General features: G+C 36.6%; 1 protein-coding gene across 36 annotated transcripts in view; it reads left to right on the forward strand.

Moving 5' to 3' along the window:
- Positions 1-22633, forward strand: part of LOC126267255 (MAGUK p55 subfamily member 7) — a 245502-nt gene that overhangs the window by 2177 nt on the left and 220692 nt on the right. For all 36 annotated transcript variants that reach the window (XM_049972298.1, XM_049972316.1, XM_049972323.1 and 33 more), the window contains 2 exons: positions 9053-9121; positions 9205-9488. In XM_049972298.1, coding sequence (XP_049828255.1) covers positions 9085-9121; positions 9205-9488 — 321 coding nt within the window. In that variant the 5' untranslated portion in view covers positions 9053-9084. The remainder of the gene's footprint in view (positions 1-9052; positions 9122-9204; positions 9489-22633) is intronic.

Below are 22633 nucleotides of genomic sequence, written 5' to 3' on the forward strand. Positions count from 1 at the left end.
GTCTAGCAAGAATTAAAACTATTTGTTCTCTTTCTTTTATAATTGTTTCGGACCAACTGGCCTGAACTCTGCCATTACCAGTTTATGAGACAGAACTTTCATTTTAGACAAAAATAGTGCTTAGGCACTCATAAAATGTAGAAACTACAAATTACACTGATGTCACCATGTAGACATTTACGAAATGTGTTACAATGCTGATTTCAAGAAGCATGTTCTGCAACTTTGTCTCTTCATCCAAAATGGGCTTAACATTTCATAATCAAGCTCTTCACACACAACAATGTTGAAATACCTCAGTATCTTATATGTTCAAGGAGTTTATGTTCTAACCGCATAAGTCTTTAACTTTTGCTGTACATTCTGTTGTCTTAGTGCTCATGAAATGGACACTAGTGTTACATGGTGCAGTGGTTGACTTTATGAACTTTGCTCAGGAGGGATATGTGAGTGAGCTCTGCTTTCTGTATCCATCCTTCTACAGGTCATGAATTTGTTGATTTCATTGGTTTGTTGTAGTAAGACGGTAACAAATTTCATGGTTCAGTAGTGTTTCTTTATTTACGTGCTCAAATAATAATTGTTTTGTATTTGAAAATCACAGTTGGTTCGTATTGTGTTCTGGGTCAATCCAAATGAAGTGGCCCAATAAAAAATTCACTAGGTTACTTGACGATTTTTAAATATTTTAATTTTTTGTTTGTGATTGCCCTATAATTGAGAAGTTCAAAACAGTTTAAAAAAAATTACTTTCACCTTTATTGAATGGCAGCCATTTTTGTTTGTAAGTGTGCAATGATGTTTCAGTTTAGGGATGTTAGCAAAAATATGAATATCTTGACACTGGGTTAAGTTACACCTTTGCAATTGAAATGATTGTTTTTAGAAAAGTGTCGTCTACAACATTGTCTACTACACAACATAACTTAAATTCAAAAATAACCAGTCAAAATGGCCTCCAAAGTTTGGTATCCAAATTTTCAAAAAATCCACTTTTTAGGCGCAAAAATAATACAAGAAGTGATTTATGAGAGTCTATATTTTTCCTATAGTTAGATATCAGACACTACTAGCCTTATATAGAGTAAGAACACAAATGTTTCCTTAATTTGTATGAATTTTTGAAATTTGAAAATTTTCATCTTGTGTAAGATTTGGGGTTAGTTATCTCAGTTGGGATTCAATATAAAAATGATTCTTGCACAGTTTGTATACCTATATGATAGCAACGTACTGTAAAAATTTCAATATTGTTATCTGACTGTGAACGAAGATATGAGTTTTCGAAAATGAGCCAATTCACATTACTCTACAACTGACCTTATGGCTATTGCCTATTCATGTGTGATATTGGCAGGATATAATCAATTACTATTGAAGAATTACTATTGAATTATATACAAAAAGTGGAAACATCACTGAAATGATCATTTATATTATTTTGACACACTTAAAATAAATATTTTCAATTAACATCCTTAGACATGCGACTGTTCCTAAACCTGGTGGTGAATGTTAAGAACACTTAATTCTTCAGACAGCTTCTGTGTTATAGAATAATACCTCCCAGTTGCTGTGGTAAGTTCGAGCACTGAATGTTTCCTTAAAACATTTTTCATTGATATCCAAACTTTGTCACTAGTAGATTTCTTGAATGATGTTCTTGGGACAGCAGAGTGGTAAAAATGTTCAAAACATCATTGTTTTCCAAACTTATTCTTTCAACCTCTGTAAGCCACTACTTCCATCATATACACAGGCCACTATGTCGTTCAACGTTAAAGACAGAGATGTAATTTTACTGACACAATGATCCTTGTAAATTTTTGTTTCTGATGTTACATAGCATCTAAGTAAGTTTTCTGCAATGCCAAGGGATTAGTGGAAATGCCTTGTTCCTTTTATTGCTATACAGTTTGAAGTGTTGTTTTCGTATGCAGAACCACTTCTTTCTTGACCAGGAAGTAGGTAATGCCTTTAATATTATCCTTGCAAAAGACAATCATGTCCTTTACGGTGAGAATTTGGTCTATGGTTGGTCTTTGTAGGCTGGCTTTACTTTTTCACATTTTGTTGTACCTCCTACTCCATCAAATGTATTTTTACTGTGGCAAGATGCAGAAAATTGCCTTTCAGACTCCAACCCAAAGTTTACTTTGTGGTTGCACAGCATTGAAAAATTCTTGTTGTTTTTATACTGACTACCACTGCCATCTGAAAAGTATATCAGCTTCTCAACTGTGGGAAAGTTTTTTTTATATAATTTATTACATACTTTTGAAACACATGTACAGCCACTCCAAGTATTCACTTACAATGCAAATTGAAGAAATGCAAAATTCATATTTCTCATTTTTAAAGTACAGAATAAATAGATGCACTGTTGCCTGGTAATTGATTCAGTGGTGCCCTTGTATTGCATCCTGAATCACAAATTTAAAATTTTCTGCAAAATCAGCTATCACTATGCACTTCAGTTTCATGAAGTCCTTCAAAAACTTACTTTCGATAAGTTTTTGTAAGTTGTCAGTTAAAGATTCCAAGTATTCCTCCTGATATTTAACCACTGTTATCATTTCTGCCCTGTCAGTTGTGACCCACTGTTCGAAGGTGTCTGGCATTTCATCATATTCATGAAACAATTCAATAGCGATTTCCTTACCAGGGCATTTATTACATTAACTCATCATGCAGTCATAACTATTAGTGTCGCAGGCTATTAAATAATATAGTAACTCTTTGAGTTTTGCACCTGCAATCATCTGTTTGACATTTTGATGATATAAACACATACGGATTGTGTACCTGAGGACCCAGCCAAAATACACCACTTAGGGTGGAGGTCACAAAATTTTGACTTCCAGTTTTGCATTCGGGATGAGAATTTTTGAAAGCTACATGTAGTTCATTTACATTTGACAGCACTAGTCATTTCTGCTTTGTTACTTTAACTCCATTTATAACAACTCTTTTGCTATCTTTGCAATCTGGGCACATTCTACTGTTTTCATCGTCTTCAAAAAACTGCTACATCTTCTTAATTGTTTCTTCGTTTATACCTACTCCTTTCTTCTTTCCTAAAACTGCAGGAATGCCTTGTTCTTGAACTAATTTTTGGGTTAGTTTAACCAAGCAATTAGAAATGTTGAATTCATTAACTATTTTTTTCTCTTGACCATGAGTCAAAATTTTAACTTTTTTCTCTTTAGATGTCACTGAACATTTAATTTTTAATTTCTCTATTAAGCTCAAAAATTCAGTGTCAAATGATGCTGGTGGTAGGTTTTGTTCTTCTTTAGAAATAATGTTGGTATCTGTATTATTAGTGGTTCATGGTGTGGGTCCCTGTTATGTCCTAGTTCATGAACCACGGGCAACGTATGAGTGGCCAAGTAAGTTGTCCAGAAGGTCGGGATACCAGTTACTTTGGAATAAGGCTGGGCATCTCGGACACATTCTGAGTCGTGGTCACCTTTATGCTCATACGGCAAAGACTACCAAATCCACCGGTTAGTCCCTCAACCGTTGGGGATAAACTCAATGGGACTCAGGGCAAGTAAGGCTAGCAACCTGCTTCCCTGGTACTTTAAATATGATGCTGGCAACAATTAGAGCAAAATGCCTCGGACCTTTGGAGGTGGCAGAGTCCCACCTCTAACTGACAAGCCAGGGAGTCCTATGATACGACTTGGCAAATAAGTGTTAATAAGATGGGGAGCTATTAATATCAATGGGGGCTACTCTGGGAGGAAGGTAGAGCTGGCAGAGGCTGCAAGTAAGATGGGGCTGGACGTTCTAGCTGTTAGTTACATTCGGGTAAGGGGTGAGAAAGAAGAGGAAGTGGGAGAATACAAGGTATACCTGTCAGGAGTCAAGGCAGGAATAGCACAATGGGGTGTAGGGATTTACATCAAGAAAGAAATGAAACCCAGCATAGTTGCAATAAGGTATGTAAACGAATGACTGATGTGGATAGATTTGACAGTGTCTAGCAAGAAAATTAGGATTGTGTCGGTATATTCGCATTGTGAACGTACAGATCAAGATAAGTTGGATAGTTTTTATGAGGCACTCAGTGATGTAGTTGTTAGAGTAAAGGACAAGGACAGTGTTCTGCTCATGGGTGATTTTAATGCCAGGATTGGAAATCGAACAGAAGGGTATGAAAAGGTTATGGGTAAATTTGGAGAGGATATGGAGGCCAACAGGAACGGGAAACAACTCTTGGATTTCTGTGCCAGTATGGGCTTAGCAATCACAGATTCCTTTTTTAAACGTACGAATATTCACCGGTATACTTGGGAAGGCAGGGGAACCAGATCTGTCATTGACTATATAATAACAGATCAGGAATTCAGGAAGGCTGTGAGGGACACACATGTATTGAGGGGATTCTTTGATGACACTGATCATTATTTAATCTGCAGTGAAATTGCTATTGTGAGGCTGAAAGTGCAGGAGGTCCGGTCTGTATGTAGGAGGATAAGAGTGGAGAAACTTCAGGATAAGGAAATCAGGCACAAGTACGTAACAGTGATCTCAGAAAGGTACCAGTTAGTTGATTGTAGTCAATTAGTCATTGGAAAAGGAATGGACAAGGTACAGGGACACAGTACTAGAAGTGGCTAAAGAATGCTTGGAACAGTAATGTGTAAATGTAGGATGAAGCAAACAGCTTGGTGGAATGACACAGTCAAGGAAGCCTGTAAAAGGAAAAAGGTGTATCAAAAATGGCTACATACTAGAACTCAGGTAGACAGAGAAAGTTATGTTGAAGAAAGAAACAAAGCCAAACAGATAATTGCAGCATCCAAGAAGAAATCTTGGGAAGACTTTGGAAGCAGGTTGGAGACTTTGGGTCAATCTGCTGGAAAACCATTTTGGAGTGTAATTAAGTCTTCGAAAGGGAGGTAAGAAGGAAATGACAAGTATTTTGGACAGATCAGGTAAACTGCTGGCGAATCCTGTGGATTCCTTGGGCAGATGGAGGGAATATTTTGAAGAGTTGCTCAATGTAGGTGACAATATGATCAGTAATGTTTCAGATTTCGATGTACAATGGGATAGGAATGATGATGGAAATAGGATCACATTTGAGGAAGTGGAGAAAATGGTCAATAGATTGCAGTGCAATAAAGCAGCGGGGGTGGATGAAATTAAGTCGGAACTCATCAAATACAGTGGAATGTCAGGTCTTAAATGGCTACACAGGATAATTGAAATGACGTGGGAGTCGGGACAGGTTGCATCAGCCTGGAGCAAAGCAGTAATCGCACCAATCTTTAATCATGGAAACAGGAAAGAGTGTAACAACTACAGAGGTATCTCTTTAATCAGCATTGTGGGTAAAATCTTCTCAGGTATTGTTGAAAGGAAAGTGCGAGTATTAGTTGAGGACCAATTGGATGAAAATCAGTGTGGGTTTAGGCCTCTTAGAGGTTGTCAGGACCAGATCTTTAGCTTACGGCAAATAATGGAGAAGTGTTATGAGTGGAACAGGGAATTGTATCTATGCTTTATAGATCTAGAAAAGGCATATGACCGGGTTCCTAGGACGAAGTTATTGTCTGTTCTACGAGATTATGGAATAGGAGGCAAACTTTTGCAAGCAAGTAAAGGTCTTTACATGGATAGTCAGGCAGCAGTTAGTTGACGATAAATTTAGTTCATGGTTCAGAGTAGTTTCAAGGGTGAGACAAGGCTGCAACCTGTCTCCACTGTTGTTCATATTATTTATGAATCATACGTTGAAAACAATAGACTGGCTGGATGAGATTAAGATATGTGAACATAAAATAAGCAGTCTTGCATATGCAGATGACTTAGTTGTGATGGCAGATTCGATTGAAAGTTGCAAAGTAGTATTTCAGAGCTAGATCAGAAATGTAAGGACTATGGTATGAAGATTAGCATCTTCAAAACGAAAGTAATGTCAGTGGGAAAGAGAGATAAACGGATTGAGTGCCAAATAGGAGGAATAAAGTTAGAACAGCTGGACAGTTCAAGTACTTAGGATGCATATTCTCACAGGATGGCAACATAGTGAAAGTACTGGAAGCGAGGTGTAGCAAAGCTAATGCAGTGAGTGCTCAGCTACGATCTACTCCCTTTTGCAAGAAGGAAGTCAGTACCAAGACTAAGTTATCTGTGCACCGTTCAATCTTTCGACCAACTTTGTTATATGGGAGTGAAAGCTGGGTGGATTCAGGTTACCTTATCAAAAAGTTTGAGGTTATGGATATGAAAGTAGCTAGGATGATTGCAGGTACTAGTAGATGAGAACAATGGCAGGAGGGTGTCCACAATGAGGAAATCAAAGAAAAACTGGGAATGAACTCCATAGATGTAGCAGTCAGGGCGAACAGGCTTAGATGGTGGGGTCATGTTACACGCATGGGAGAAGCAAGGTTACCCAAGAGACTCATGGGTTCAGCAGTAGAGAGTAGGAGTCGGGGCAGACCAGACCAAGGAGAAGGTACCTGGATTCGGTTAAGAATGATTTTGAAGTAATAGGCTTAACATCAGAAGAGGCACCAATGTTAGCACTGAATAGGGGATCATGGGGGAATTTTATAAGGGGGACTATGCTCCAGACTGAACGCTGAAAGGTATAATCAGTCTTAGATGATGATGATATGATGATGATGATGATGATGATGATGATGATGATGATGATCATCTGTATTATTAAAGCATGATTCCAAGGCTTTTTCTAGTTTTGTCTGAAATTTGTTGCACCTTATTTTCAATAGCTGCTTTTCTTTTACTGCTTCTTAATTTTATTATTTTCAAAGCAGGAGATACTTCTAACGCAGAACAAGCAAAATCCAATATGTTAACAGCTTCCTTATTAGGAATATAAATGTCATTAACAAGGTTACATTATTCTGGTTCTGGATTCACAACAAATATTTTTGAGTAACAATTTGGGCACAGGAAATTTCCAGGAATCGCATTATGTTTCACTTGGGAAGCTGTTTGACTCTCGCATAACAAGGACAAATGTTCAAGTTTTATTTCCCTCAAACTGTCAGTAATAGGCTTTTTATGAACTTTAAGTGGATCACAGCACTTTCTTCTCAAAATGTGGTTGTACTTCAGGATATTTTTCTTCTCATGATACAAGCACATCGATGTTACAGAAGAAGTTACTCGAAATTTAAACAAAGTTGTCTAACTTCATCGAAGTCAATGATATTTTTCAAGTTTTTTGAAACTGAATTGTAAACTGTTTTGTGACACACTTCACTTGCTAACTGTCCAACAGAGCACTGTTCATCCACATTATTGCATTCCTCTTAATCTCTCAAAATTAAATACAAATTACACATAGAAGAAAGCACGTAACACATTCTTCACTCTCGGTGAAGTAGGTACATCCAATCTAACAGAGGTTTCAGATCAGACTGACAACAACAATGCCACACCCAGCAATATGTACTGCTACAATGCCACACCCAGCAATAATGTACTTCTCTATTGACAGTAAACCTAAACATAAATGTGCATTTTTATTACCATAGAACAAGAGCAAAAGCTCCTATTATTTAATATTGCATTACTGAAAATAAGTAAACTAAATAAATTTTGGGTGCTGGTGTTAACAAAATATATGTCACAATTAAATTTTATTACAGTGAAACAATAAACCATTTAAATAGGCAACCGCTATAAGATCAGTTGTAGAGTAATGTTAATTAGTTCCTCATTTTCAAAAATTCATATCTTTGTCACAGTCAGATATCAATGTTGAAATTTTTACACTACATTGCTGTCATATAGGTTTACAAACTATGCAAAAATCATATTTTTATATTCAGTCCCATCTGAGATAACAAACCCCAAATTTTACAAAAAATGCAAATTTTCAAATTTCAAAAATTCATGAAAAGTTCAGGAAACATTTGTAAGTGTGCTTGCTCTATATGAGGCTAGTAGTGTATGATATCTAACTGTAGGAAAAATAGAGACTATCATAAATTACTCCGTGTTTGTTATTTTTGGGCCTAAAAAGTAGATTCTTGAAAATTTGGATACCAAACTTTGGAGGTCATTTTGACTGGTTATTTTTGAATTTAGGGTATTTCGTGTAGTAGACAATGTTGTAGACGACACTTTTCTAAATACAATCATGTCAATTGCAATGTTGTAACTTAACCCAGTGCAGAGATATTAAAATTTTCGATATTGTCTCCAGACTGAACAATCGTTGTGCACCTGCAGATGAAAATGGCTGCCATCCAGTAAAGGTGCAAGGTACATTATTTAAAAAAAAAAAGTTTTGAATTTCTCAAATATAGAGCAATCTAACATAAAAAATAAAAATATTTAAAAATCAAGCAACCATTACTGGACCACTTCATATGGACTGACCCTTCTTCACTTTTCCACTGATGTTGTTAGTAGAGTAGTAGATGTATTCAGGAATGGGACTACATCTGAGTTAGGTTCATGTGATGTATCTGAGCTATTCACTTCCATGATTCATACCTTCTACTATTTATTTCAAACTGATTTGGCAGCTCTCTTATTTTTCTGTCAATGGTCTGTAAAACATAAAAAAAAATTAGAGCATTCGTGGATTAGTATGGTAGTAAAGCTGTCCGTCTCCTTCCACCCTCACCCCCACCCCCAACATGTAGCTGTGGTGACACTGATCTGTAGTATAGCCCAATGTCTGTGTGAGGCTGGAAGGAGGTAATTTGTGAGAGTTGGCAAAGCTAAAATACGTGAATGTGAAATACAGATGGTGGTAGCATATTCATTTTTAGTGTGATTCAGTGTTTACGCCATATGTAACAACTTTTCCCAATTTGTGTCGTAAAAATTAGACTTCTTGGTAAATTCAGGATACTTATTTAAATAACGCACAAGTCTCTGACAAATATTACAAGCAGATAATGCTCATATATCATACACAGACCACGAAAAAGAGCAGGAATGATCCACTGTGTAACTTTTATTCATTTTTCTACACAGTTACCTCTAATTTGTATTTATATTTCTATGATAACTGTCATTTACAACTATTTTTACAATCATTCATTTTCAGGCACAGTTGCAGCAATAGCAGCTACATGTAGGATGACAGCAGTAATGGCAAATGGGAACTGGGATCCAGGTAATTTTGAAATTGTGGCTGTAATATGGCATGATTACAGTAATCATAATCACTTTTGACCACAATTTATGATAAAATTACAGCATTGTCTCGGTTGTTGGTGTCATTGGAAGAAGCAAGGCAAGTATTACCTAGTTCAGAAGAAGAATTTGGTTTCTTAAGTGGCCTGTTACAATCGAAAGAACTTCATGCATTGGTGAAAGTGCACAACAAAATTATAAATAATGGAAAGGATGAAAAATTTCACCCTACTGTATCAAACTCGATGCAGATAGCATTGGATGTATTGGATGTTATTGCACCGAAGGCTACTTCTAATGAAGACTGCAAAAATTTGTTCATACTGTTGCAGAAACCACACATTCAGGTAACAGATGATAGTTGCTGTTGCATGGCTTTTCTACTAGGTTGTTAACTGACGATGTGCCAGTCATAGTTCCACATTATGTTAATGATTAGTTACGTAGATGGTTATAACGCATGCATTCAGAGTTTTTTAGTGTTATGTACTGTGTTTAAAGTAATGAGAGATCTTTGGAGTCATATAAATGAAAGTGGTAACACACATTCCATAACAAAAATTATTGGAAGAACTATGCCATTTCATTGCACATGAGTAAGAAATTTAATATAAATGTATGCCCTGAAGTGCTTCATTTTAGGATTATTACTGAAAGCATATTGTACAAGGGACAGACAGCCACAACAAAACTATTCCACCTGGTGTGAAGATTTATGAGACAGGCGAAGTATCCTCAGACTTTTAGAAGAATGTAATAATTCCAATTCCAAAAAAGGCAGCTGTGGACAGGAGTGAATATCACCAAAGCAGAAATTCATCAAGTGTGGTTGCAACCCATGATACAAATTATTTACAGAAGAATGGAAAAACTTGTAGAGACCAATGGCAGGGAAATCAGTTAGAGTTCCAAAGGAATGTAGGAGGCAGACCAATATTTATAGCAGTTGCAGATTTGGAGAAAGGTTTTTGGCAATGTGAAGTGTCCTACACTCTGAAATTTTGAACGTAACGGGGGTAATGTGTATGGAGGGAATGGTTGCCTAAAACTTGTACAGAAAAGAAGGCAATCAGACAGGGTTGTATCACGTCGTCAATGTTACTCAGTCTCTACATTGAGCAAGCCGTAAAGGAAACCAGGCTCCATTTTGGGACAGGAGTGAAGGTTCAGGGAGCAGAAATGATGATTTCAGGCTTTGCCAGTGACATCGTAATTCTATCAGACACAACAAAGTACTTGGAAGATCAGTCTAACAGAATGGATAGTGGTTTCAAATGAGGTTATAGTCTACAAGAGTGGAAAATCGAGGATGAAATGTAGCAGTGTTGCGAAAAGTTAGTTGCTACTTACCATATAGCGAAGATGCCTAGTTGCAGACAGGCACAACATGACTATCAGAAAATAAGCTTTTAGCCAACAAGGCCTTCATCGGAGATAGAACACACACATACACACTCACGCAAATGCAACTCACACACATGACCACATTCTCTAGCTGCTGAGTGTGGTCTTGAACGAAAGTGAAAGGTGGGTAAACATTCAGACAAGAAGAAAATAGAAACTTTTCAAATGTGGTGCTACAAAAGAATTCTCAAGATTGAATAACTAATGAAGGTGTTCTGAATTGAGTGGAGGAACAAGGAAATTTATGGCACAATGTTAATAAAAGGAAAAATTAGTTGATTGAACACATCCTGAAGCAACAAGAACCCATCAGTTTGGCAATGCTATAGGAGGTGTTGAAGAGTTTAGTAGAAGGTTGTCACTTACCAGTAAGTTTACATTAAATGTTCTTCCAGTAATAACTGAAAAACAAAGAATTCAGACACATCTAACAGCCGAGAACACCTGAAAGAGTGAAGTGGTGAACTTAGCTCATTTAGTTTTTTGTATCTACATGTCTTTGTTCATGGACAACCAAAATGTAAATGCATGCCAAACACTTTATGCTCTGTCATCACCTTTAAATTACTTTTTTAGCAACAGTATATGTTGTATGCAAGGAATATGTCACAAGCTCATGGACACGTGAAATCTATCAAAATACCACATCCATCTAACCTTCAGACATTTTGTTCTTTTTCGATAGTACATTGTTTTCATAACCCCATGAAACAGAGAAGTATAAAAATAACACTTGTACTGACCTGTGTGTGTGTGTGTGTGTGTGTGTGTGTGTGTGTGTGTGTGTGTGTGTGTGTGTGTGTGTGTGTTTGGGGGAGGGGATTGGGGGGGGGGGGGGGGGGAGGTGCTGGAGTTGCTTTGTACTGCTGTAAATTGAGTCCTGCATGAATACAAAAAAAAATAATTCTGACAGTTATTTTGAAGTTCTACAGAGAATTTTTTAATTGAGTGCACACACTGCCATAATTTACTGCTGTGCTTTGAGCAGAGAGATGTCTGCCATGATTGGAAAAGCAAGTAGCACTGAATCCTGTGTTATTAACATAAATTTGTGTTAGAATACTGTACTAGTGCATGTTCTGTTTCAAACATTATGACAGGCCTACAACAAAGTAACTTTCTCCATGGAAATCAGCATGGATTCTGAAAAACTCTGCCATGTGAAACTTGACTCTTGCTCTTCAGATATGTTTTCTGCATTGCCATGTATAGAGAAAACAAAATTGAAATGATGTTCCTAGATTGAAAAAGCAATTGGTTTCGAACCACAGTGATGCATTCTGAACAAAATACGTTCATATGCTTTATTTAATCAGGTTTGACTCCTTGGCAAGCTCCAGAAAGACGGAAGTACCTGCTGAAGTACCTGAAAATATCATCTTGTCCCAGAATGCACTAGCCAACTTCCATTAAATCACATAGCAAAATATGACCCAGCCGCTGTTCTCACCATCCAGTCTTTAATACTACCAGCTTTTTGTGACCCCCCCCCCCCCCCAATCCTCCCTCCTTCGGGAACTTCACAACACTGCAGTCAGTCAAACAAATGTTCAGTTTCGTATGCCTGTATGGATACTATCTTAACCACCTCCCCCTACACACTCACACATAGTGAGGTCAACACTGTTTTTAAATTTGAAGTACATGAAATGTACTACACGAAATTTTATTTTTAACAGTCTTTTATGAAGTTTTAGATGTGCACTGAAATGTAGCAGTTGTTTACGTACGTGTGTGTGTGTGGGGGGGGGGGGGGGGGGGGCTTGGGGGAGGCGGCAATGGGCAAATAGTAGCTAGAGGTACAAAATAACAAACTGAGACTCATGATGTGAACAGCTTTGCCATGATGAACATCATTTGTCACAGAGGTGAAAAAACAAACAACTTTAACAGAACTGAGAATAGAGCATTGTTCTGACACAGGCAAAATGTCTATGCAGTCATAGTGGCATGCCAGTGTTGGTATATCGTATTTTACAAGAAGACGGCAATTTTTTAATAACAATTAACCCTCTGTTTTAAATAACTAAGAAAGAAATGTGGAAATACTATTAAGGTTTTGTGTGTTGTCAGGATTCCTTCAAGAATTAATGGATTGGTTACTTCAATGTGTCTTGAGTTGAGAGTTCATCCTTTTTTAGTCAGTTATAAAACCCACCCTGATTATCTGAATCGTAATGTTATAATTCTGACTGTGTGTTCATTTCCGTTCCAATAAATGTGTTCATGTATAAAGTATGACTCAGATTTTATTAAAGTAATTTTGACATCCATGATAAAACTGTTACCTAACATTTGCATATTCTGATAGTCCCCGTTTCTTCCCCTTTCTTTAAATTTTTTGTCAGCCACACCAATGTACCTCGCAAAAAACTTTCACACTTTTTAGGCTAATTTTTGTCTTATTTAAGCAATGGGAAATCCAGGCTGGAATAATGACAATATTATAAAAAGGATACCGTATTTACTCGAATCTAAGCTGCACTTTTTTTCTGGATTTTGTAATCCAAAAAACCGCCTGCGGCTTAGAATCGAGTGCAAAGCAAGTGGAAGTTCTGAAAAATGTTGGTAGGTGACGCCACAACTAACTTCTGCCGTCGAATATATGTAGCGCTACACAGGCATGCTTTGTAGGCGCAAAGATACTGGCGCCAAAACCTCTGCGTCAGTAAATTAATTAAAAAAAAAAAGTGGTAGACGAGCTTTTATTCTCCGCCCTGAGTTTCGACCAGTTTTCATGCATTATCCAACGAAGTAAATACTAATTCCGTATTGTTCATTTTCGAATGTAGCAGAATTTCAATTTACTACGAAAATCTGACAGGCAAGACTGTTTGGGATGTTTGTCAATATGGCCAAGTCTATGTTCTGAATTTTTTCTTACCTGTGAGAAGAGATGGTTGCTAATAGGAACCTGACGAAATGTGAATCACGTGCAGTTTTCTCTTCACCATAAGAAAGAATACGAATATAGACATTTTGCCATGTATTCTTTCGTGTTTGCTACTATCTCATTTAAATCCTGTTTGCCTAATGAACTATGAAACTATAGAGTGAGACAACAGCAAATGCGGAAGAATATACATAATGTCATGTTTATATTCATATTATTTTTATACCTAATACTGATAGTCAGAAATGAAGCATGGCAACTGATTAGATTTTTAAATCTAAGATGACTCTAATTTCTGTGCACAATTTGATGTACTAAAGAAGCGGCCGCAAAGATTTTCAAACGGAGAAAAATGTTCGCCTAACTCTCGTTCAGAACATCTTCTATCATACGCAATCTATTATTTGGTTCTTGTTAATCATTATCAAAGAAAGCAGCAGTGTAAGTAAGAACAAATAGCAATCTCTTGCCATTGTTTCGCTAATTAGACGATTCCTTTCTTTTTTTGTATATTGTAAGCGGCGGTAGCGTGCACAGAAGCAAGCCGTGCAGCGAGCGGCTACAGGCCGTAAACACACACTATCAAAATGTGACAAACAATGCATGACACAGTACAGTAAAGCATTTTTAGCTTAGAGTGACGTGAACACATATAACAAAGAAAACAGCACTTATCAGATCAAAGCAAAATAAGCAATCGTTTCAAACCAGATGAAGCACGTGAAAAAGGAAGGGTACCCGTATAAATACGGACGGAGCACCTGGTGCATAGCAATGGCTACCTGGTAAAGTTTAACTGCTAAGCTTAAGACTCGAACCAAACTACTGTAGCTGTATCGTCTTTCATTGACCTAAATTGTGTCTTGTATTACAATGGACCAACTTTGTTTCGATTTGGAGGTGCGGCCTAAAACTTTTCTCTCCACTTGAATTTCGAGTCTCAAATTTCACGTGCGGCTTAGATTCGGGATTCCCCCCCTTTATTTCGAGGCTCATTTTTCAGGTGCGGCTTAGATTCGAGTAAATACGGTAGTTGATACCCACCATACAGAGGAGATGCTGAGTTGCAGGTAGGCACAACAAAAAGACTGTCAAATAAATAAGCTTTTGGCCAAAATGGCTTTTATCGAAATTAAACACACACACACACACACACACACATGACCATTGTCTGTGGCTACTGAGACCAGACTCACTGTTATTATTGCAGTTGCAGGTGCACAACAGCATGATTCAGCACCCTTGCAGAATATGAATGTATAAATTTAGCAATCTTCTTGGGTAAGCCAGTATTTCTGTGAATTGCATTTATTGTGTGTGTGTGTGTGTGTGTGTGTGTGATTTGTAATTCCAATGAAGGCCATTTTTGCCAAAAGCTTATTTATTTGACAGTCTTTTTTGTTGTGCTAATCTGTGACTCAGCATCTCAGAATGCTATATGGTGAGTACCTTTTCATTATGTTATCTTGTCTTATTTAGTAGTTTATATCTTGACTGATACATAGTTTTATTAAGTAAGAGGGAAGTGCATGAATGTGTATGAAGACGTGCTAGCACCCATAAGTAATTCTTAGTATTCTTTTTGTTGTATAGATAATCAGATGCTTTGTGTATTGTCATTGACAGACAGTTGTTAAAGTGTCTTATATCTATATCTACATCTACATATGTATATGTGGTACCATGGGCATTTATCCAAGAAGACCGCTAAAATCAGTCATATTTGGTAAGGGTGCTGATAACCATGCTGTTGAACACCTAAAAATCAGTATCAGTAACTTAATTACCGTATAGTGAAAGTATTGCCATGACAATGACAAACCAGTTCACTATTAGTTTATAGGTAAGCAGTAATAAAAACAGTGAGTGTAACGGTAGTAGCAACAGTGATGCTGAAGTGTTTCAGAAGGCATTGACAAAACCATCATGAGATGTTTGCTGACAGCAATGGAAACCAGTTCCTATAGCCACAAGTTAACAAGTGTGTGCCATTTGACGCAGCTCTGTTTTTAAAGTGGATGATGCAAGCTGTACTTGCCTGCCTGCCCCTGTTCACTTCCTCATGGGCGTATCACAGCTTATGCTACACATTTCTGCTTATAACACCAATGATATTCCACTAGAAGTAGTCTGTGAGAAGATGAAAATGATTGAGCATTGTTCAGTAGTGTGTGCTTATAAAATTAATGTGCAAATAAAAAATTAAAGGTGTAGATAGTCAAATGAGAAATACTTCTGGCCACAAACTAAAAACAAACTACAGAAATAATATTAGTAAATGGAAACTTCTGATCAAATTGCCACCTACATTGTCAGAAAAAATTTGGCATTCTGCAAGTACAACAAACTTCAGTAAGATTGTTGCAAAGGTCTTACACAAATACACTGTATAAGAAACACAAATGTAACTACATTAACAGCCAAAGTATTAAATACATTAGCAGAAATAACCAACATTTGAAAATATAATATGTTTAGATGAAAAATCTACTCACCTAATGGTGGTAGATCAAAATGCATGTGAAAGATACAGAAATGCTCAAGTTTTCGGAGCCAGTAGTATAAATATCTTTCCATTGTAGCAATTTGCTGCTATAGTTCTGGATTTTTCCTAACATTCATTAGAGCATTTAGATAATAGTGTGCTCTTAGAGCAACAGGTAAAAGTAGTAGAGTGTCAACATTAGAAAAAAAAACCACTTCACTTCTTTAAAGAGCTACTTATTACTTGTACTTCTTAATGTTAAGTTTAAAATTAATTTCATTGTTATAATTGTGAACTAGAAAATAATATTGTGCAATGAAAGCTATAGATTGGTGATTAGATTAATACATTAGCTGTAACAGATTAGAATTAATCTCTTGTAATATTTGGATGATGATAAATAAATTACCAATTCAAAGTTATTTTTGACCTTGTTACTTATTAGCCTCACATCATTTTTCTTATTGACAGCATGACATTTGTATGTACTTTGTACCCTTAGTTAGCATGCATGATTTGTTCACCACTTACACTATTTAAGATTTTTCTCTCAACAACCCATATCAGCATGATGTATTACTTGCTCACAATATTATAGCACTTGGTGTCCAGTGGCCTTTTTGGTAACACACAGTGATGTTAGAGTAAACAAGTACTGTGGTGACTAAGGAAAACACATCACACTGTTGATGATTCAAGACAGTTGTGCATATACTGTCAAGTGGTCCACCATGTCCTCGTGACACACCGCGATAAAAACTCATGATAAGCCAATCGAAGCGTCCTCCCAGGTGCAGTAATATTGTGGTCAACTAATACCATTTGTCTTCATGATGATAATACAATTGTGAGACATTTAATAAAAATTAAATTTGTTTACATTTTGAATGTGTTACTTGAAGGTACTTCATTAAAGATGCAGGTGTTTGTAATGAAATTTTATTGTTTCTCGTGTTGTGTATTGATTCAGGATGAACAATGTGTCTTCTATGGAGACGCATTCACCTTGTACTCCCTCTCAATACCCTCAGCAATTCACCTATAACTGTGTACAAGTTCATGTTACTAAGGGGAGAAATAACTGAGTTTTCATTGTTGTCCACTGAAGTGAAGTGAAACATTGCTCCAGACGAGCATACTGTTACATAATTTGGCACTATTTTGTATTTTTTAGTATGTGGGATGGGGTTTAATATCCAAAAAAAAGCTCTGAGTAATTGCCATTGTTATGAACATGTAAAGTTTTGTTAGCAAATTAACTTAAGAGAATTCTGTTTGTCAGTAAGTGTTATGCTTACTGCAATACATAGTATATAGGACGACTCTAGTGGAAAATGTTTCATAGCTGATCAGTTAAACCAGGTATTGTAGGGGTTCCATCAAGTTGATATTATTTAGGAATTCGTTTTAGACTATAAAAAATAATTAGAAAATTTATTGTTGTAACAACAATGTAATAATGGAATGTAGTCGAATTAAGTCTGGTGATGCTGAGGGAATTAGATTAGGAAATGAGACACTTAAAGTAGTAAAGGAGTTTTGCTATTTGGGGAGCAAAATAAATGATGATGGTCGAAGTAGAGAGGATATAAAATGCAGACTGGCAATGGCAAGGAAAGCGTTTCTGAAGAAGAGAAATTTATCATTGAGTATAGATTTAAGTGTCAGGAAGTCGTTTCTGAAAGTATTTGTATGGAGTGTAGCCATGTATGGAAGTGAAACATGGAATATCAATAGTTTGGAGAAGAAGAGAATAGGAGCTTTCGAAATGTGGTGCTACAGAAGAATAGATTGGTAGATCACATAACTAATGAGGAGGTATTGAATAGAATTGGGGAGGAGTTTGTGGCACAGGCGTCAAGGGATCACAAATTTAGCATTGGAAGGCAGTGTGGAGGATAAAAATCGTAGAGGGAGACAAAGAGATGAATACACTAAGCAGATTCGGAAGGATGTAGGTTGCAGTAGGTACTGGGAGATGAAGCAGCTTGCACAGGTTAGAGTAGCACGGAGAGCTGCATCGAACCAGCCTCAGGACTGAAGACGACGACGACGACAGAAATGATATCAGTTCACTGCTGATATTGTTGAAGTAGGATTCTGTGAAAATGTTTTCAGACAAGAGAAACGGAACATGTACAATGAAAGGCAGCACAAATGGACACAGGTTTGTTTTGACTAGCAGCATAGCGTCATGGATATACTGAAAAACCTGAGCTGATAGTTGGTAAAGGATAAATGCTGTCTATCTTGAAAAGCGTGCTTACAAAGTTTCAAGAATCAGAATTAAGTACGCCCCCTACATATTGTTCCCATAGCGATTATGAATTACATTGGACACAGAGACATTTAGACAGTAACTCTTCTTGTGCTCCATATGTGAAGAATGAGAAGAAACGCGAATACCCTGTGAGTCCTAAAAGTTTCAAGACTGGATTAATTGAGAGAGAGAGAGAGAGAGATAGCAAGCTAAGACGGTGGTTTTAATGCTTCAGTTGTTCTTCATAGCCTCCCCACTGGACTACAATGCTCAGAATATTCATATGACCATGCAAAACTGTCAAATGTTCTCCTTCGTGGTGATGTTCAGCTCACACATCACATTGGCAGGTATATCTGTTATGTCATCAAAGTGTTGACCCTTTATGTGAATTTCTCCACTTTGTCATGTTGTAATAGGTTTGAATTGACAACATAAAGTCCCATTGACAATGCAGAGTTTTTCCATAAAAGAATTGTCCATGATTTGCATTTCAATCAAGTTACGGCAGGTGTCCATGCATCAATACTTTTTTCAGAAGTAAAGGTGTATGGGACAAACATTGCACACAGTTTTCTCATCTTCAAAACATTTTGGATATTAAACACGAATTAAAGATGTTACTTCATTACAGTGTGTGACACAACAATTTTGACATACTACAGCTTCAAGAACACTACTTAAAACTGCCTGTTCACAACTGATTGGTAGATTGCATGTCTCCTGTGTACAGATCTTTGTTCAAACCTGCACTGCAGTTATTGTGTTGATGTTGCTTATACACCAGGAATAAAATCAGTCCTGGAACTTATTTGGATATTGGATGTGCATGGTACAGTTGGTGTGCACTTTACAGTTATTTGCAAAGTATGGGTATAGATGCAGAATAACATTACTTCAGCGTTAAATGTGCTTCAGATAGTTTCAGACCCTCTTATTAATAAGATTAAAAGAATAAGATTAGCACTGCCAGCGTGCTCCTTCAGTTGAGCTTTTGTTACAATAGAAATCGTAGCTGTTGACACATTAGAATGCTCATGACAGTGACTGTTTTGCAACTTAGGTGCTATGGTGGGTATTTGGTACATTTTTATACCCAGCTCTTTTCCAAAATTTCAGTACCAGTGTAGTAGAGCGGCAAAGAAAATAACAGTGAGGTAGCTGTTAAAATATGAGAATTACTAAAAACCTGTTCCAGAGTGGGCTCTCTTCACATAACTCTAAAGAAAATTCTTCTCACTTATTAATACATTATCACTATATATTTCCCATTCATCTGGTACATACACCTGAATCTATTTGTAAGGTACTGTAGGAGTATCCAGCATACTTGACATTTCATTGTCAGGAAGATGCCGTAAAATGAAGATGATCATTAAAAGCTTTGACTATATGCGATACATTGTCAGACTAGTCCGTGTGAGTCTACTGTTCACAAGATGAAACAAATGAATCACTGGTCAATTACTTTTAGTGTTCCATTCCCATTACATTATGTGTATCTGTGTTTTAGTTACAGTTCTATGAAGTGGATTATTCTTTAAATTGGTGTGTTTTGTGGCAGTGTGATCACATTAGCAACATTAAAATTTAATGTGACTAATATGTGTATAAGCTTGTAAAAGATGTGAATATATGGTAGAACTACACATATCTGAAAGCTCCTGGTGTTGAGAGACAGTTCTAATAGTTCCAGTTAATATTGTGCAAATGATAACAACCTTGGACAAGGGGCAAACAAATATGTATTGTTGATTTGTATACCAATGATTTGAGGTATTTCCTACTTCATGTATATAGGAAATGCCCTCTTACTTTAGTTTCTGCTCTAAACGGTAAGTATACTTCATAGTACTGTGAGCTGCACTACAAGTTAGAGGAAGCTAAGGGAATATTTGGGTTAAAAAATTTGATGACTGCTACACAGGATGTTCCAGAAGTGATGGTCAATATTCAGGGATATGACAGGAACGATCATTCGAAACAAAAAAGCCAAGTAAACTTGCTCTGGAATGGATACCTTAAGAGCTATGAGCAATTGTTCATCTTCGCTACTTTGAAAAACAACTCGGCTAATGAACAAGTATTCATAACTTTTAAGGTATGCATTTTAAAGTACAAATTTACTGAACTTTTTTCCTTATTTTGGTCCATACTACCAAGTACCAAGATATGGAAAGCAAAGAGCTTGCAGTAGAAGAGATTTGTTTCACAGTATCAGAGATCAAGAATTGCTCATAGCTCTTAAGGTATGCATTTTAGAGCCCATGTTTACTTGACTTTTTTGTTTTGAATGACCATTCCTGCCATATCCCTGAATATTGACTATCACGTCCGAAATACCCAGTTGATTATGGACAATGCACTGCACATGGCACAGTGCGCAGTAGTTTGCAATTGACACTTTTAATCCTAGCAACAAATTGCTATGCTGTGCAAGATAGTTATTGTCAATGTTAGTCTTAAAGGGTTTCATTGTACAAAAAAGTAGTTAAAAAGGTTGATATTCAAACAGCCTTAAGTCTAAGTTGAGAGAAAGGTAAGTTATATTCAGTGACAAATCAGTTTTAAACTTGGTTACACTTGGTAAGTGAACAGTGTGTATTACAGAATTGTGTTTGCAACAAAATCAAGAAGAATGCATTGCATATAAGAAAACCAACTTCAAGAAGACAGAGTTAATGGTTCTAAATATTGTTGTACAATTGACACTCCACGTGTAGGTAGAAACAAGCAGGCATAATTCCATTCTTCTGTTATGTTGAAAGATTTGTACCACTAATTTTTCCTTGGTGTAAATAAAGGCCCAAGCCATGGATAAGTAAGTAAAAATGAAGAAATGGAGATTACAGGAACAATGGAATATACGATATGTTTAACTGAAAAGAAAATGCAGGAAGGTGGGCTTGGCTGAAACTCACTATCAGAAAGTTGTTAGCGTAATGAAGAAAGCTAGAAACTTCAGATGTGTTGCATAGCCCTGTCCCCACCTAAATCTGGAAAGCCTGCATAACACATCTGCCATTAAAATGTTGATTGTTGACATCTAACACATTTCAGAATTTTCATCTAGTAGTGCGCAAATCAGTATTGGTTTTGTAAAATATAGTCCATTAGGAAACCACTATTTAAGTTTTGATTGAGTCACCTCTTCCCCAATACGATACTTTCCTCCTGTATTTATCATTTAGTTGAACCAGAATACTTTCCTGAGGTTTGTGAGTTAATTTCTTTTTGCTGGGTAATCAATAAGAATAATTTCATATGCATCCAACAAAACACTTGTCACATATCTGGCAGATGCATTTAAAATTTCGTGGTGTTCTTTATTTTAATTGCTGTTTTATTTCTACCATGAAGAGAGAAAGTAACATCTCATACACGATAACAAATTAACCCACAAAATCATTTGAGTTTTTTAAAAATCAGTGAACATTTTTTGTGTTAACTTATTTCAGACATCTCATAATATACATTTTTTGTAAAAATGAACTGTAGTGTTTATTCTGGTTTTGCCTATTTCATCCATCTTTAATTGATCATCCAGTAGTATATTGTGCTTTACCTGAGTGTTTTTGTCAATGTTTGCCATTTTGAGATGTCCTTTACGTGGATGGTCTTTCAGTTTACTGTCTTGTGAAGTGACACAATGTTAAGATATTGGACTCAAATTTTGGAGCTTATCCAGCCATTTCAGGTGTAGGCTTCTGTAGTTCCCATGCATTACTTGAAACAAATTATTTATACTCTGATGGTTCCTTGGAATAAGAAGAAGAAAGCATGGTCAATTTACTTTCCCAAACCAAGCTTGTGCTGTGTCAAATGATCTTGGTCTTGTCTTCAAAGGGAAGTTAAACTTTAATCTTTCTTTCATCTTTCCTTACTTTCCTTTGACATCAGTTGCCTAGTTTTTAAATTTGAAGATGGAATAAACCTTCTATAAATCATCAATAACTTACAAATGAATTTAGACAGTAAACTCTGAAAAGCAAAGTATTTAATGACAGTGTATTTATTCCTATTTGTTCATTTGAATGAAATACACACAGCTCTTTAGGTAGGCATATAAACAGAAATACTGAGTGACAATGTTATGTAAAGAATAGATTGCTACTCACCACAGCAGAGATGTTGAGTTGCAGACAGGTACAACAAAAAGACTACTGAACACTTACAAGTTTTCGACCAGAAGGCTTTCTTCCAAAATACACCCCCCCCCCCCATACCTCCAAAACACACACACATTCATGCAAATGCAGCGCTCACAACTGACCACCATGCTGACTGCTGGGGCCAGACCAAGTGAGATAGCGCAGCAGTTAGCACTCTGGACTTGTTTGGGAGGATGACAGTTCATCTTCCATGATTTTCCTAAATTGTTTATGGCAAATGTTGAGATGGTTCTTTGAAAGTGCGTGGCTCATCTGCTTCCCCATCCTTCCTTAATCTG

Source organism: Schistocerca gregaria, chromosome 4, assembly GCF_023897955.1.
Source record: "Schistocerca gregaria isolate iqSchGreg1 chromosome 4, iqSchGreg1.2, whole genome shotgun sequence".
NCBI classification, from domain to species: domain Eukaryota; kingdom Metazoa; phylum Arthropoda; class Insecta; order Orthoptera; family Acrididae; genus Schistocerca; species Schistocerca gregaria.